Here is an 18,951-nt window from a genome sequence, read left to right on the forward strand (position 1 = left end):
AACACGGCAAACGCCGTTTATTCTGTTAACCAATTTAAGAGAGGTGGGTAAGCTACAGCAGGTACAGAAAATGTGATTTGCATGTTGTAAATACAGAATGTTGTTGCTGCAATACTGCAGATAAACAGCTTGAGAAAGGACTGCAGTGATTCACCTCAATGGAATGTGTAAAATACTGTTAGGACCTGGAAACTGAGAGACCCTGACTGATTGACTGTGAGGAGTTTATGGAAGAAAGGTCTGTCTTTTATAAAAATATAAAAAAACACTCCGAACAGGGACTTACTGCTAGTTTGGCAGCTTCACTGTGTGGAAATGGGAAGAGTGTTAGAGATTCTACACAGCAGCAGACTATACACAGACTCATCCAGCTGGTTGAGTGCAGCTACGAGGCGGCCCTCCATCATGGGTTTTCAGACTGATTGCTGTGATTGACTGGTTGGGTGTAGGCTTGGGTTGAGGTGCGGTTACAGTTGCCGTCTAGCAGCTGGGACTGTCAACACGGCAGTATCACACACTTGGACTGAAAACAAGACTTAAAAAAAGATGAAACTTCTATTGCTGTGGTGTTTACAACGCTGGGCTTTTGAGTGAACAGCATGCAGGGTGCCGGTTGGGCGATGGTTGTTGTGGAGAGTTAGTGACGTAACGTTCCTTTACCTCCAAAGATAAATAACATGAATTAGGCGTACATAACTGTCATTGCAGGTTATTGTAATTCAAAGGCATCTCTTTTAAGCTTTATTGACTAAAACCAAACTTTTGGCAACAAAGTAAGTGTTAAAAGTTGTAGTTCATTGCTGTTCTGGTAACTAATCAATTTCCTTAAATAGCTAGCGTCTACAGCTATGCTAACCGGTCTGTGAGGCTGTAGAGGCACCGCGGAGCTAAATGCTCAACTAATATGGGACATTAAACTGTTTTCTGTGGTCATTCCACTTAGTCAAAACCAAATGGTGATTGTTTATGGTGAAGTCACACGTTCACGCTCGCCATAGTGTCCCAGGCTAGTCAGTTTATACTGAAGTGTTTTGTATGGTACACACACAAATGGCCGCAGCTCTGACCATCCTGCTACGTGGATTTTAATGGGAATGACGTTCTACTCCTATTCTATTTATGTGATGCTCACGATGACTATGCTAACGTCAATCTGGTATAACATACACCATCTTCACCATCGTATTTTAGCATGTTGGAATGCTATTGCTAACATCTGCTAATTGGAAATGTCAGTGGTTTAACAAGTATTTAGTTTTAAACCAAAGTACTGGACGAATTAGAATTTTAGTCTGATGATGAATTCATTCAAAACCACAAATGTGAAACTCATGGTGGCACTCTGGGAAATTCAGCTCATTACCAAAGTCGTAAGAGTTCATTCTCTGGGCACCATAAACATCTGTACCAAATTTCTCGGCAATCCATCCTGTGGGCGTTGAGATATTTCTGTCCGGGGCGACTGTGGATCAGAAGTTGGGGCGAGTTGCTCCTCAATCAGAAGATCGGCGGTTCAATCCCCTGCTCATCTAATCCATGTCGGTGCGTCCTTGGGCAAGACACCTAACCCCAAATCGGTGTGAATGACGTATTGTAAAAGTGCTTTGAGTAATCAGAAGACTAGAAAGGCGCTATACAAGTATAAATCCATCCAGTGGTGACCAAAGTCATTCCTATCCTTTGAGCCATGTGGCTTGCAATTGAAGCCTTCTGCTCTGGACCATTCGATAGAGGGGATTAGATTGACCCTTTACATACATTCAGTGTCTTATCTTCTGTGAAACGAGCACTTAGATTATATTCACATTGTGTGGCTGATTGGGAGACGTTAACGTCTATGGGCATTGTAAGAGCCACCAACAGCTATTTGCTGATTAAACAAACCTGTTTCAGCGCAGTCGACCGCATGCTTCTGATCATGTGACACAATCTCAATCAGCAGATTATCGAGCGTCAAAGTTCATCCAGCTAAAAAAAACATCTCAAATTCCATGAAAACTAGGGAACTAAGATAACGGGATACGATTGAAAGTGCTTTAGAATAAAACGCTACGAACAAACCACCAGCTGCTATTTTTTTAAGAATGAACCTCAAAATTTCATCACATTCTCATTCACTGCTGGATATTCTGCATAGAACATGTTGAGGAAGCAAGGTGCAGGCAACTCTATACCAGTGATCATGTTGTTCGTGACCTCCGGTGAATGAGGTCCTGAAAAGGTGAGGTAATCGGTAACTTTAATGCAATGGCTGAGATCGATGGTTTGGAAGCAGGAATAAAGGTTGGAGCGAAAGCGTGCCTGGAGTCTACTCTCTTCTGTTCCAGATGACAATGTACTGCAGCATGACTCCTTCAAATTCTCTCTTCTTGGAGTAAACCTTCGTTCTGCACCATTCCTGCTTCATGAAATCACCGCAGTGACAAAGGGACTTAGTGTAATACCGGCCCGACTCCTCTCTTCGCCCCAGATTCCTGGAAGATGAGCATGAGTCAAAGCATCAGTTCAAGTCCCAAAATTTACGTTTTCTTTTTTTCTGTGTGATTATCTTATGAAATAACATCTGGATATGAAGTGGTTCACATCTTACTGGACATCTGATTCACAGCTGTTGTTTTTCCAATGAAGCGCAGAAAACATTTTTCCTCCTCTGGGACGTTTTCCTCAACACAATCCAAAGATGTTTACAACAACCACTAGCTCTTTCAACTCACAGGAAGCCTTTGCAGGTGGATGGCGGCATGGCTACTGTTTGATAGCAGCAGCTGAGGCTTTTACATTTCTAAAATAAAACAACGAGACAAATTAAGTATTTACGTTGCATTTACTTTCTGAGCATAATCTGATCCAAACTTGACAAAAAAAACGATCTGGTTTCATTCTTTGTCGCGGTGAAAATGTGCCAGTAGCTGAGGGATTGACGGAGAAACCAGACATTGGTGCAGACGGAATCTCAGTGGAATATCTTTCATGCAACCGGTGGGAATACTCAACGAAAGATCAGGACAGGGGCAACCGCACACAAGACTCCCCTTTTTGTTAAAAATACAACAGTAACTGAGATTGTGTTATTTTTAGAGTTGCTCCGTCACCGAGAGGTTCATATTGGAAGGTGATAGCCACGGTGGAAGGCTCCGGGCTGTGCTCCAATGTGAATACAACGCATTGTTACTTTATCAACGAGGGGCCTTGATCCAGCACGCGGCGCGTTTCGTCTCCGCGGGCCTCGTGCTGCTCTGCTTGTTTGCGGTGCGAGTTTTCCTCGCGGCTTCCTCTGGGGAGCAGGCGCACAGGTTACACGGGGCTAACTGCGGCATTAGCTCGGGGCGCCGTTAACAAGTAGCGCTGTGTTGACGCGGTGGACGATAGATAAACTCGGAAGAGGTCCCCTGGAGGGCTATGGAGTTTCAACTACATTCCTCCCCAGCAGAACTTTCGCTTTACGCAAATGCATATGTTACCAATTCTAGGGTGCACGCTCATACTGCTGTGTGTATGAATATTTTCAGCAAAATGAAAAGTCCACCCAAACTTTGACTGTCTGCATAGAGCGTGCGCTTTCAGAAAGCTGAAGGATTGCAGAAACATGTGAAAAACCATGAATGGATGAGAAAGTTACTCATGTTTAATCTGAATGTCTTCCTGTGACGATACTCTTTTCCCCTCTTTCCCAAAGGAAGATAAGGGGTCAGGGAAAGGTCAGAGGTCAGAGGTCATGCTCAGCATCACAAAAACCTCCACCGTGGAGGTCCAGTAGGGTGGATGCATGCGGACAGCGATTTGATCAAAGGTCCTTCAGTCTAATAACAGTCGTCCAACCTACAACACCACCTCCCTGCGCGTTGTGCGTGCATTCTGCTGTCTTTGAAGGTACAACTTTTAAGAAGCAGCCACATGCTCCAAACAAATATTAGGCAGAATTTCACTTCTACAACTGGGTCCATACGATCTAAATTTAGTCATGAGTTATAACACCTACCGACTCACAGCAGGGCAAACATACGTAGAAACAAATCAAACAAATCAAAATGCAATTCAAAGTGCTTTACAAATGAATGACAAGACGGAAATGGAGAGAAGATGAGATTAATGTACACAAAATCAAGAAAAAAGAACTGAATAAATATATAATTGACAAAACAAAATTAAATGATCATGGTAAAAACAATACGTTAAGGTAAAATTATGAATAAATACTAAAACCATAGCATAAAAGCACCTAAGACACTACCGGCATGTAAAATCAGACTTCTGTGTGTTTATACCACTAACTTGGGCCTGGGTCCTTTATTTATTGTATATTGGTGAAGCAATGTGACAAAATAAAATATATTTAGTGACAAAAACATAAAAGACATACATAAAGACAGAAAATAACAGTTAGACTGAGGTATGTAATGAAACAATAAGAGTCCGGGAGTATAGATTAGATCTAGAGTGGATTACGCAAAGTGTGTGTGGAAATGTGTCTGTGTGCATGTTTGGATGTTTGTATGAGAGGCAATGTTCTCCGTGTTAAGTTATCCTGGACAGGTTGGTCTGTGGCGTGAGGAACAGTCTATGGGATGTGTGATAGAGAGACGAAAGACGTAGTTAGTTTGTTGCAGTAGTAATAAATATATGCTGTAATGATGCTGTAAGAATTATAATAAAATAATAGTAATAATGATAATTAAAGAAAGAAAACAATTATATCATGTAGAAATAAATAAACCAAATACAAAAAACTAAATAATAATTATAATAACACAAGTACAAAAACAAATGTACAACACATAATAGGCCTAATCCAATCAGAATCCTGCTGTGTGTGTGTGTGTGTGTGTGTGTGTGTGCGCGTGCGTGGGTATGTGTGCGGCCCAAGTGTACACCTTAGTTTGTTGTTAGTTTGTTTATGGGTTTAAATGTGAGTGACATGAAAGAGAAAACATCTAGCATTTTCGTTTTGTCCTCCCCACCCCGAGGAAACTACTTCGCTAACTGCTAACCGCTAACCGCTAACTGCCGCCCGCTCTCCTCGTACCAAAGTAGTTCCCTGGTGGTGGGAAGGACAAAACCAAAGTTTTTCTCATTTCCTGCTTCGACCTCTCATGTTGGACCGGGGACAGACTGGTCGCCTCTCGTGGAACACGTGATATTACAAGACGGGACGGGCCGGAGCTAGCTGGCTAGCATGCTTGTGTCTTTGAAACTCAATACATAGACTTTGACATTGTTCGTCACATTCTGTTGACATTGTTAGTACATTTTTTTATAGATTTTTAACAAAAATTCGGGCCAGATCTTACACATTACACCTTTAGGGTTGAGAGTTTTTGAACTCTCGTTGAGATGCTTTTCTATGAAAGGGTCCCCATTGTGTTTATCTGGTGCAACAGTTTGACAGTCGACCTCTGATTCATAGGCGGCGGCAACGTGCCGAGGAATTCAACAATGAGCCAGAAGGACAGGGAAGAAAGAGACCGCAAGCTAGCAAACTACTATGCATGTAAACTATCTGGACTTAACATACTTAAAATAAAGAAACACAAGTTGTGTAATCCAGTGACACTGATCTCTTACCGGCCTTAGCGAACATAATAAAGTCATGACCCTAGGTATTTGAACCTCTGGAGGCACACATTAGCAGCCATGTTGTTTTATTGTGGTAATCCTGCTGCTTCCCGTATGTGTGTGTAGGTGGCGTTGTGCGCGGAGGGGAGAGTGCCCTTTTCTCCATCATTCAGTGCTCGAGGCAACACACAGACACTCCTCGTAGGTGTGTGTTATGTCTCTTATCACCTATACTCTGACATAGAGCAGACAGGCTTGTGTGTGTAAGGGGGGGGGGGGGGGTTGGGAGGTAATTATGGCTGCGAAAATACATAAATAAAATCCCCGCACATGGCTGGCTAGTTGAAAAAAAACATTTATACTTAACAAGCTTCCGCGTAGGAAAATACTGGCAGACACACTGAAATAGGTGTTCCGGCGTGCTTCTTTTCTCAGCCTTTTTCAATTAGCCTGCAGATGTAACTACCTCAGCAGCTCTTTGAGCTCTTGCAGCTTCAGTGCACTCCTTTTTCACAGTCTTGAGCCAAACCAGTAAGGGTCCTCTTTTTGTCTTTTCTGTCTCTGAAAGTGAAGTAAAACAACTACAGTCCACACTGAGGCAAAGAGTCCATTTACCAGACAGTAATCGATTCCCCTCAGAATCTGCTTGATCTTTCTTTATCGTGACTACTGCCTCTGGTTTGCTGGCCAGTGTTCGCTGCAGAGGCTTCGTGTTTGGCTCCAATGTTTGACCCTCTGTGAGGTTACAGGTGTCGTTCGTTCCAGTCAAAACTGAAGCTTCCTCTGAGCTGAGTCTCCATTTCCAATTTCAAACCCTAAGTCCCATCAAGATAAAATAACAAAAACAAAACGGATGCTTGATTTGGACCGGGGGAAAGTGTTTTTATCCGATAAGTAAGTTTAAATATGCACAGCCAGGGTTTTGATATCATAGGAAAGTGAAGATTGGATGGGGTATTGCTCCCGTAACTTGACATATTTCAGGATGTTGGGACAAAAGGCTCAAAATTTCAGTAAAGGGTGAGTGACATAGAAATATGTATTGCTGTAGCTTGTAGCTACTTTGGTTGTTTTAAAGTTACAGTGATGTTGCAATGTTGAAAAACGAATTTAGCCGTACTCATTTCACCATTTCACAGCAGAAACGCCCACTTGCTTAGCTGTCACTCTTTTTGTTTTCATACCAAGAGAGGAACCCAATCGGCACAAAAAGGTGCCAGAACACAGGTCCCGGAATCCTGTTCCGACAGGATCCGGGACAAATGAAGCCCAGGAGTGAACAAAAACAGTAAAGATGCGGTCCGTAAAACCAAAACAAGAAGAAAAAAGATGCAAAAACACTCTGGGTGATAATCCTTCTGTGGGTTTGTAACTATTACTGACACCTTTCACATCACATATCGCCACTTGAACTCTTAATATAAAAGACGATCAGTGCAGCTTTACATTGCATGTACTTTATATAACAAGTATAGTGTTTATTTTGGTTTTCTTGTCTTCCATGAAAAATGGAACTTGAACAGAACGGTTGTTCAGTGTTGCGGCACGGCAGGTTGCAGTTCATACTTCATGCCAACAGAGATCAATAAAGGTCACAGACTGCTTGATCCCTTTTTAGTCAGAGGTAAATCCTAGGCAAACTATATTGCATATTATGCTAACTAATAGTCTTTGTGTAACAACAAAGGTACACTCAGCTTATTGATTCAAGTTCAATTGATTCTACGTTGAATGAGTTAAACACCTAGCATCCAGCACATTACTACATCAGCTGGAATTTGTTAATTTACGAGGGGAACCAACTGTTGCATTATCAGTCGCTACAGGCGAAGTTTAGTGCCGTGTGGAGATCTGTTTTTTTACGGATAGGAAACTCTCTTTGTCCAAGTTCCTGTTGCCTTTGGCAGGTAAAGCAGAATCTCCACTCACCGCTCTTTAAATGTGGGACTTTACAAACTACACACACACACACACACACACACACACACACATAACCACGAGGAGACCAACACATAACCACGTACTGTATGCTCGCCTGCCTGTCAATCTGCCATGGCTGCAAGTTCAGTTCCAGCCAAGTGACGAGAGACAGAGCTGAAGATGGATGTCTGTGGGCTTTCCAGGTTTAGTCACACTGAATTCTGTCCAGACTTGTAGAGTATGTTAGAACATAACCGCAACTTTCTGACAGCGAGCAGCACACTGAGATGATTTCTAGTGTTTTCTAGTGATTTGTTCACAATTATCACTGCTCTGTTTTCACAACTAACTCCTTCTCATTCTACTTACACCGGACGGACTGAGCATGTAAAAGATGCCATGAAAGGGCAAATGTGTAGGATTTGGGGGCATTTAGTGGAGCGGTTGAATATTGCAACTCTTGGTACTCTTACCGCTGTTATTTGAGAACTATGGTGGCCTTCAGGTAACATGAGCAACGCATCCTCATACGGTTCGTATGATATCTTACAACATGGTACACTCCTCTTTCAGAAGCCAGCAACACGTGTCAGTTTACATACGGTCAAAATAAACTTCCGTCTTCACAGGAAACAACTCATTTAGATTTAGGCAACAAAACTACTTGGTTCGGTTTAGGAAAAGGTTGTCGTTTGGGTTAAAATAACTACGGAAGTGTAGTTTCCGGCCCCAGATGTTTTCAGCTCGGTTCTATTTCGTGTCCCACTTAATAAAGCACCGGAACTGGCAACCATCGTTCACATTGGGCTGTCAATTTAAAGAAGATAAAAAAATCACAACAATCTTGCATGAATGGTAATCCCATAATAATTTACAATGTGTTTATGATACTTGATGATGATTTTTTTTGTTTTTGTAATTCCCGTCTCTGACATTAGTCTAATAAAAGACTGGAGTTGTGTCTTGGGTTTTTACAGCGTGTACCATAGTCCTGTTTCTTTGGGACCAGACTGCCTGGTAATATTTAAAGCTCCACCCCAAATGAGGTTGCAACCCCCCCCCCCCCCCCCCCCCCCCTCCCTCCCTCCCTCTCTCCCCCCCCTGTCTAGCCTTCCTTTACATTTCACTTATGCACTCTGGATCAACGCACCGGACCTGTCGCTGGAGCTGAAAGTGGGGGGTTGGATTTAATATTCAGGACACCAGTTTATGATCACCATACATTAAAGGAGCAGCACGGATGATGCGTTTTGCGCTTCGGCCATTCGATGAAAGAGGAGACGCGCAAAAGAAGAGATGGGCACCGTTCCTGCACTTTCACCTACCCGGTCGTGGGGAAACCGCTGTCGTCGCTCCGCGTCGGTCGGACCTGTAGCTGCGGCGGCGGTGGTGGTTCTGGCGCAGCTGTGCGCCGCTTTTAACTTGGACACGGAGAGACGCGTTGTTTTCACCGGACCGCGGGGGAGTTATTTCGGCTATTCGGTGGAGTTCTTCGGCAACTCATCCAGGTGAAAGCAGAACTTGCTGCCACTTTGGCAAGACAGCGGGAGAAAGTTTGCAGCATTGTGTACAGTTCAAAATCACTGTTTTATTATAGCCTGTATAATATCACTGTAGAGAATACATGACTGAGGGATTAACTGGACTCATGGTCTCTTATACCTCTATTTACAATATCTTAATTGTGTATCTGTGCTTAAGAGTGATTTCTGCAGACATACTTCATATTTTATATTGTACAATATCAGTGTATTCTTATAATAGCCCATTCCTATAAAACTTGCAGGTTTTTAATGTGTATGAACGAACATAAATGTAGCAGCCTAATTAAAAAAGAAATACATTTGACCAACTATACATTACAAAACAAAACAAAATACAACATTTAGAGTTAGAGCAACAAAGTTAGACAGTCTGTTGAATATATTTTATGGTGAAATGGAAATGTTAGGGTACAAAGTTAAATGCCTCTCTAGGCATCTCTCTCTCTCTCTCGCTCTCTCTCTCTCTCGCTCTCTCTCTCTCTCTCTGTCACACTCTCTCACACACGCACACACAACACACACTGGATTCCAGCCCACTTGTGTGATTGGAAACAGACATACCACTCTGTGTTTGATTCAGAGAGGAGGGGGTCAACCCACAGCAAAGTAAGACATTATGCTAATCTTCCTCTGAATATCTACTAAAGGGACACTTGTGGGTTTCCTGCTGTTTCGTTTGTTCTGTTGACAGATGAGGAGCTGTCGAGTGAGATAAAGTCAAAGATCAGACATGTTCTTCATTCACACAGCCTGCAGGCTATACCGTCACCTGTTTTGGCTCATTGAGAAAACTCTCCTGTGGGCTCCGGTGTGGAACACACGCACACGTCATCATCCAAAAGTGACTTGGATATGAATGAAGTGTGATCTAGCTCTCATCTGACTGTGGACGATGGCTTTATGGTTCTCCGTTAGGCTAATTGGCTATACATTGACATTCTGTGCCTCTCGTGTGTTGCCATTACATTCAAGTCAGAGTGATGCATCTGAATTTACAAAAAATGTATGGCTATATATAAATGTATGGTTATATGTAAATATATGGCGTGACAATCTAGTATTTTACATTTTTACACGGAAGTTGATATATTTTCATCCTTCTGTACATAAAAGTTCTAGTTGAAGCGATACTTTGTAACATTTAAAAAAGAGATTCTTCCTGTTTACATTTTTTTAATTTATAGCCAACACAACGCACCCTTTCTCAATTCAATACAGTCAGGGGTTTTACTCTTACAGCGTTGGTCAGATAAGAAGCTTTCGGTAGCTTATGTTAGCAAACTTTAGATATATATTTCTGTGCGACTGTTTGCTAATTTTACTACTCTTCGCTACTTGTAGGCCCACTTACTGTTACGCTATGTTTTGCTATTCATCATCATCCCATAATTGTCACTTGTTGCCAAAGTGGCTGTTGTTTAGCAATTACTATATTCTTACTTTAAACTTGACAAACTGTTAGCTAGCTAGCTAGCTAGCTAAACAGCAGACAGACACCAGTAATGCTAACCTGCAACCACAGTTATCTGTTAGCATAAAGCAGATGTAGATACACCAAGTACGGTTAGTCATTTAGAAATACAGGTAGTTTACTGAAGTATTTATATTTTAAATTGATGGCAATTTTAAATGTTGCTCCATTAAAGAGAGAAGCTCATAAAATATTTTCATTTTCCTGAAGCAGAAAGTAGCGTGAGCCATAACGCTTGTGTAATGGAGTAGTTAGGCGCAGTGTCACCTGGACTTAAAACAACTCATTTTCTTCATAATTTTGATACTTAAATAAGTATTTTTCTTCCATGGTACTAATATGAACTCTTTTTTTTTTGCCCGTCTTGAAGACATTGATGGCTAGCTGACCACATCGCCTCCTGCTTTACTACAGTAGCTCTATTTACACCTGTTGAGACAGTCGTAATACATTTTTGGCTCATCCAGCCAGAACACCCTCTCAACCAGCTGTTCACATCTGCTGTAGCATCACCTGAAAGCCCTTCTGAGATGATGTCATAAATCTAGCCTATCGGCTATTAATCTGTTTATGATAACCTGCAAAAATATGCTCACATCTTTTCCATATAACTCCCAGTTACACTTTATCCGCTGTCTTATCAAATATTGTATTTTTTACTCCACTAAACATACTTGATAACTTCAGTTGCTAATGACTTTGCCGATTGGTTAAGATATGGTAAATTCATAAGCTACTCAACAGCATAGTAAGTCAAGTAAAATTAGCCTCACCTTTACCAGCTGCAACATTAAAGTGATGAACACATGACTGCATAAATGAGTGTAATCCAATTACACACATTTTTCTGCATAATTAGTACTTCAACATTTGGTACTTGAAATATATTTTGATACATTTTTGAATGCAGGACTTTTACTTTTCACTTTTATTTATTCATTGATACTTTTACTCAGTACTTCTTCCACCACTATCCCTCATTAACATCCTCAAGGGCTCACAGAGTAACATCAATGTTGGTTTTAATGAATGTAGATATGTTCCTGTGAGGAAATTGGTTAAGACTCTCAGTTTGCTTAACTAAGCTTCTGGCAGTTAGAGGGCATGTTGTTGAGTCATTACTGACATGTAGATTTAGACCAATCTGTTCAGACTAAGCCCCCCCCCCCCCCTCTGCCTCCAGTAGCTTTACTCAAACCGAACAATACAACATTTTGTTTCTGACCAAATTCATGCATTTTGACGGTTTACAACTAGGGTTGAACATCGTCATGTGAATCTAGCGTTTTTTGTTCTGTGGTGGGTAAACCACGCGCCGGGAGAAAGGATTTCTTCCTGAATGAGTTGGATGTTATTTTTCCTGCTGATGGGATGGCTTCTGCTGGTTGTCATGCACTCGGACAATTACTACACTGTTTGGCTGTAGGAAGCCTTGTTGAGAGTTGCTCATGTTGCACACCACGCCAGCTCTGTTTTCACTGCCTCGGCACACATATCCAGTCAATAAGTCTGGTTGGCGAGGCATGCATCAAGTGAGTTGGAAGGGATGGTTCAATATTGTACATCAAGAGTAAACTGGCTATGGCTCTTTGGCCATGTCTTTTTGGCTAAATCCACCGCTTTGGTCCAGACTGGATTATTTATGTCCCCCTCAGGTTGAATCCTACTCACTTTGGTGACTTTTCCTCGAGCGCTACCATCAGGTAAAATGTTTTTCCAATACTTTGGTTTAGGACCAAATAGCTTCCACAACTAATGACATTCCCGCCAGCTTCACCTGTGCCTGTGTTTAGAGCAAATTTGTAAATGTTAGTGTGCTAACACGCTAAGCTATGATGGGGAACATATACATGCTAAACACATGGATGTATAAAGATAACAGGATGTTGCAAAAAAAAAGTTTGACTTCTGGGTATAAAATTCAGATAAAGTTACCCTCTTGTTTTCTGCATCTATGGGCCCATAGAGCAAGCGCACTAGCGTTACCTTTAACCCCGCCACTCGGGATCAGGATCATTACACGAACGGGGAAGGAAAATAACTCTGAATTTGGCTATTAGTCTATTGTAAAACTTTTAGGACCTAATCATTTCAATACCGACTATGCAAGTGTTAGTGCTGGGAAGTTAATTAACTTTCAAAAAATGTAACCGCTGAGTAACAGACGTCTCTCTCCCAATGTAAGTCTATGGGAAAAAGTATTGTTGGGCCCAATGGCATCATGTGACGGACCTGTGCATTTCCATGGTTTGGCCACTATGTAAAGTCAGCTTTAAAGCCCAACGCTCTTTCTGGGGTCTTGACGAAACCTCCCCATGCTAGCGATGTCATTGTGGGCATGTTAGCATGCTGATACGGGCATTTAGCTGTGCTTATGCCCAGCCTCTCAGAGCTGTTAGCATGTCTATAAACTTTTAGTCTTGTTTGAGTGTACTTGATTTTGTCACTTTCCCCTTGTAAACACACCACAGACCCACAACATACATCTATAGAATTAGTCTGTAGCATGAAAATGGGATGCAGATGTTGAGATCCTGCGACCTGATGTCAGTGAACCTCTTTATGTTTACCAACCTGTCTGAGCTCTACATTAACGGCCACCAAATGTTACCTGCACAATTTTACTGCACAGCCAGTCACAGTCAATGCATGTGTCTGGTTGTACTCCTAAATTTCAAGACGATCTTGATCCGGTTATTACGGTGTATTAGTAATAGAACCAGATTTCATTTGGTCAATTCAGCAAATGTCTAGAAGAGTGGATATTTTTGTCCAGCTTATATTGTAGCGCAGCTTTAATGTAAGTTAACCCAAAAGTGCACATTTGACTAAAATACTACTATAAAATCACGCTAATTGAGTGTTGTGTCAGATTATTCTGGGCCACCCACATGAATGAATGAATTCATTTTATTTATATAGCGCTTTTCACAGACAGTGGTATCACAAAGTGCTTAACAGAGCAGACATTTAAAAGCATAAAAACACAATGTGACCCAAGGGTCAATAAATTATCTACACAGAGAAAATAAAAATATTAAAAATAATAAAAAATAAAATAAAAATGTAAAACATATTTTAAGAGCAGGTCTAGGACATGGGTTTACTTTTACACAAACGCCAGCCTAAACAGGTGGGTTTTGAGCTGGTTCTTAAAAGTATTCACAGTATCTGCGAGGCGCAGCGTTGCAGGCAGAGCATTCCAGAGCCTTGGGGCCACTGCCTCAAAGGCTCGGTCACCACGGGTCTTAAATCGTGTGCGTGGGACTGACAGAAGACCTAGAGCATTTGACCTGAGAGTGCGGGCGGGTCAATAGGGGCGAAGTAGATCAGCTACATAAGCCGGAGCCTGACCGTGAAGTGCTCTGTAAGTGATGGTGAGAATTTTAAAGTGTATCCTAGATGCTACAGGGAGCCAGTGGAGAGATCGGAGTACGGGGGTGATGTGAGACCGTCGATTTGTTCTGGTGAGTAATCTGGCGGCAGCATTTTGGATGACCTGCAGACGGTTAAGAGCAGATACACTGAGTGATGTGAAAAGTGAGTTGCAGTAGTCAATGCTTGAAGAGATAAATGTGTGTATGATCATTTCTAATTCAGGTGTTGATACTACAGATCTCAGTTTACTGATATTTCTTAGATGGAAGAAACATGACCTGGACAGCTGCTTAACATGAGGGTCAAACGACATGGATCGATCAAAGAAAATCCCTAGATTGCGCAGGTTGCAATGGGCAGCAGAGGAGAGAGGACTAATAATCTGCCTGATCATGGGGACAAGCTCCTCTGCAGCAATAACTAGGACCTCCGTCTTAGAGTCGTTGAGTTGCAAGCAGTTTTCTGCCGTCCAGTATCTGATGGCATTGACACAGTCAAGGAGCCTAGTTAATGTGAATGCCTCGCTGGGTTTGAATGACAGATGGAGTTGGATATCATCTGCATATAAATGATAGGACACATTATAGCTTTTTATGATCGGTCCCAAAGGTAACAGATAAAGGGAAAATAACAGAGGCCCCAGAACCGAGCCCTGCGGTACACCACAAGACAGTGGAGAGGTAACAGACACAAAATCACCCACAGAGACATTGAAACTTCTGTCATTGAGGTAATGAGTGTAATGAATGTATTTACATGCAAACCAAACAAAGCTGATATTCGGGTTGGGGTTTCTAGCTCATACAACCGTCATATCCTGTTTATTATAGCAAGCCAGATAACATCTTGAGAAACTTGAACTGGGTTAGCTTAGATACAGGGGCTCTGATGGTTCCATGGACATTCATTACTGAATGTACTGGAAGGTCATATCAGTATTATGTGCCCCTTAAATTGAAGCAATATGCTCAATATGAGGTTTGAGAAATTCAGCTCAAGCCATTGTCCTTCATTAAATTGTTTCGTTGAAATACCTTAAGAGGTCTGAAAGGGTATAACTATTCCGTATTTTAGAGAAAATTAGATAAAAGATTAAAAAATAATTTTTGTGTCGAGGAAATGTTTTGAGTAGGTTATGATGCATATGAATAGTTAAATTAAGTAAGACCTACCATTTGGATATGACTTGTTTCAGAATAACGTGTCTATGTCATTGCATTCACTGGAGTTCAGAAATCCTTTGACCTGGCCATGCCTCTAAGCCATTTGCATGCATTTTGCACTTTGCAAGCATTTGCCGTTTGCAGTTGTTCCTGTTGAACTTGAGTTAAAGGAAAGGAATCCTTATTTCAGATCTCAACAGAAGCACCCATCATCCCGATCCTGATTCACATCATGTTGTCGAGGAGGTGATTGTTGGCTGTTAAGTTTCCGTTACAAGTGCTTTTAATTGACTCTTTCAACTCAACACGTGCAGAGATCACAGGGGTGGTGGGGTGGTCGTCACGGATCTTTGTAGGAGAAGGCCACTGAAAGCCTGCACCCTCGTCGGCTAAGTGGCTGTGGAGTGAGTGGTTTACAAGGAAAGCTTATCCAGCCATGTACATATTCCTCTTGTGCTCTCCAGACATTTCGGGGGGATGGGGGCGGAAGTACAGAGTTGGTCTGATCTCTGCTAATGTCATCAGTCACCAAAGTCTTAAGTTGTGCCATTCTCTCTGGGCCAGGACTTTTTTTAGCAGGGCTGTCTGAAAACCTTGAAAGCTGATTCGTAGCACACGTATATACACACACACACTCACCATAAATTTGGATTCATTACCAAAAATAACAATAAAATCATCACATCTTTGTCTGGCCAACTAAACAAAAAAAACAAGGAGTTTCAGTATGCTATAAAAAGAGCTATAATATTTGCACTACTTCTCAAAAGTACCGTAACCCTTTCAAACACCAAAGTCCCACAATAACACAAACAAACTCACCAATCGAGGCAGCGGTTGACCAGAGACTCCCGTGTTTAGCGATGTAAAAATACAATTATTTTTCAAGGAGTCTGGTGGCTTTGAAGAGAACATAGACAATGGCTTCAGTTCCCCGTTGGAAAGGGCCGTCTGACGGCAAGGTAAAGAGGTGAACATATTTTAAATATAGCATGCACTTAAACTGATATTGATTATTTTAAGCCTTTCTATAGGCGTAAATAATAAGTTTCACTGCCACGCGCACCCACAACAGTATATCGCTTATCGTCTGTGCTTGTACTCCTGTCTGTTTCCTGTCTTTTGGTTCACTCTCACAGCTTGTGTCAGCATTGTTTCCAGCAGCAGCGGACAGCTGGTTGTAAACGAGACCCGATCAGTGCCCTGTACACTACCTGCTCTGCACCAAACAGCAGACAAACACAGCCAGAGACTAGCTGGTGAACATCTGCTTTGTAAAATTCATGAGGTGAAGCTATGTCAGTGTTGTTTTTACAACTTGTTACACTAATGGATGCAGGTTTGAAATCTACAGCGCTTAAGAAGCTTTCAAAGGTCATCTTCAAAGAAAACCCCAAGTTAATTCCTGACCTTCTTTTCTGCATAGATTTACATTTGTATTGAAAACTGTCTTTGCTGCTGAAGAAATCTTTACTCGGCTTCATAAAAAAAGGATTGCAATGCAGACTTTGACCTCATGCTGAGGTTGCAGAGCTTTGGCTCAACTTGATGTGACAATATGTGAACACTATGTCAGCATTGTTGATCATAGACAGATGTTCACACTTCCGGGCAGCAGTGCTGGACATAGTGTTTTATCCTGTATCTAACATTAACAAACCTCCATGGCAGCGATAATGATAGGGATCTGCAGAAATACAGCCACTGAGGCATTAGCTGTGAACTTTGTACGTATATGAAACAGTATAGCGCTCTTCCATATAAGGCCCCTTAAACTGGAGCAGGGATTGATAAAGGAGAAGTCAGCCTTGGTACCACTTCTTTGTGGTAATACTACCGTACCGGTACTTCTCAACTGTCTTCGTAGTTTGCTTTCTCTTCAGGCCAACATAGTTTGGTGTCCTCTCTGTCATGATTTTCGTTCTGATCAAATGGGCTTGGCGATATGGAGAAAATCACACCTCACGTTATTTTTGATCAAATACCTCGATAACGATCTTGCGGCAATATTGTACATTTGACCAATCTCACTTACACAATGAGACTGTTGATAAACAAATATTAGTAATGTGGATATGATAACTAAGTGGGCAAATAATAGAACAGCTAAAGTTGTATTGTTTTGGCTCTTTGTAGTTGTTTCTTGTCTCTGATGTTGTAGTTGTTGTTATAGTTGGCTTGTTTTGGCTCTTTGTAGTTGTTTTGTGTTTCTTTGTAGTTATGTTGTGACTTTGTGGTCATTTGGTGTATCTTTGTTGTTGTGTCTCTTTGTAGTTGTGTCTTGGTGGTCATTTTTTGTCTCTCTTTTGTTATCACTTTACTGTTTTTTGTTATCCCTTAAAACAACACTTATGCAATATTACCAAATCAAAATCAAAGACGATTTCTATTCCCAGATACGATACAATCCGATACATAAATCCACAATATCCATGAAATATCTCTACATTGCCCGATCCTGTGATGAAAGAAATAGTTAGACATTTTGGGAACACTCCTTTGCTTTGGGAGATGGGATGCAATTCTTTTGAAGTATGTCCAGATTCATACTTGTTTCATCAGCTGTGTGTATGACACAACTTGATTTCACAAGACCAGTTAAATGCTTAGGATCATAAATCATAACAGATGGTCTAACCTTGGACTTTTCCTGGACACAGTCCGTCACCACAATGTAAGATTTTGTTTTCCTCTCTGCTGTCTAGTATCAGTGTTTTGATCGGCGCCCCGAAAGCCAACACCAGCCAACCCGACGTCACTGAAGGAGGAGCTGTGTTCCTGTGCCCCTGGAGCCAAGCTAACTGCAGCGTGATCAACTTTGACAAGCAAGGTAGGGTGTCTTGTTAAACCTAAATTGACGGCCGGCCTCTTTGCGGATAGAAATGTGACCTCTGAAAAATCGAGCTCAATATTCAAATTCCAAGGGAGAGAAATTGTCTCCATATCGTGAATCACAGCAGTAGTTGGTAGCTCACATTGTTCCAGGATATAAAAATGTCACTTTCCCCAATGGTACTGTTAAACAGTTGAGACAGGACTGAGTAGTGATCCCTCAGCTGTCTCTAACCAGCCATAAAAGTGACTGAGAGAAGGTATAGGTTGCATCCCGTTGGGCGTGACCTTGGGGGATGGCTCCCTGCCATCTTACGGCTCCTAATCCAACGCTTTTCTGTTTTCATTGAAACCAGCCTTTAATGTCTCTCCGATGTGTTAATGGTGACTGAGGCTTTCCTCCACGCTCACTCACCCTCACTTCTGGGACTTGGGCTGTGTTTTGCAGTGTTTTCACAGAGCCTTGATTTCCTGCTGGACTGGGGCCTAGTGTTGTGAGCGCTCTTTAATTAGGGCAGAGTCGTTACGGGGACAAGGACCCCAGAGGACCGGGGCTGCCCCCAGCTCTGCCAGAAAAATAATCATCTCCATCAGAACTTCAGGAAGCGATAAGGACCACCGTTTGAGGATCACAGGGTCTAACTTATCGTACGCTCTTGAATGCTGATATCGAGTGGCGGTTTGCACTGACTCAGAGCAAACTCTGCGTACATAAATACACACCTACCGTACATACTGTTAAACAACAGGCTCTGCAGACAGCCTCTGAAACACGAGACAGCGTAGAAAAACCATTCAAAACCACACTTATGTTCACACGTACCATAGGTCTACAAACACCTGCATTTACATCCAGTAGTCATGGGTGGATGAAGAGACAATGGGCTGTTGGGCACATACGTGCGAGAAGACCCAACATCTCTCCTACTTATCTCTGTTAAGCCTCTTTTTGTTGTCATTTTCTGTCTCTTTGAAGTTGTTTTATGTTTCTTTGTGTTCATTTTGTGTCTCTAGTTGTTTTGTGTCTCTTTGAAGTTGTTTTATGTTTCTTTATGGTAATTTTGTGTCTCTTTGTAGTTGTTTTGAATCT

At 41.8% G+C, this 18,951-nt stretch overlaps 1 protein-coding gene across 1 annotated transcript in view; it reads left to right on the forward strand.

Moving 5' to 3' along the window:
• The first annotated feature begins 8,629 nt into the window (after positions 1-8,629).
• LOC306775876 (integrin alpha-5-like) overlaps positions 8,630-18,951 on the forward strand; it is a 47,387-nt gene continuing 37,065 nt past the window's right edge. Inside the window, exons 1-2 of the mRNA XM_079266426.1 lie at positions 8,630-8,981; positions 17,735-17,859. Coding sequence (XP_079122552.1) covers positions 8,770-8,981; positions 17,735-17,859 — 337 coding nt within the window. The 5' untranslated portion in view covers positions 8,630-8,769. The remainder of the gene's footprint in view (positions 8,982-17,734; positions 17,860-18,951) is intronic.

This window comes from Melanostigma gelatinosum (genome assembly GCF_949748355.1).
Source record: "Melanostigma gelatinosum genome assembly, chromosome: 3".
Classification (NCBI taxonomy): Eukaryota; Metazoa; Chordata; class Actinopteri; order Perciformes; family Zoarcidae; genus Melanostigma; species Melanostigma gelatinosum.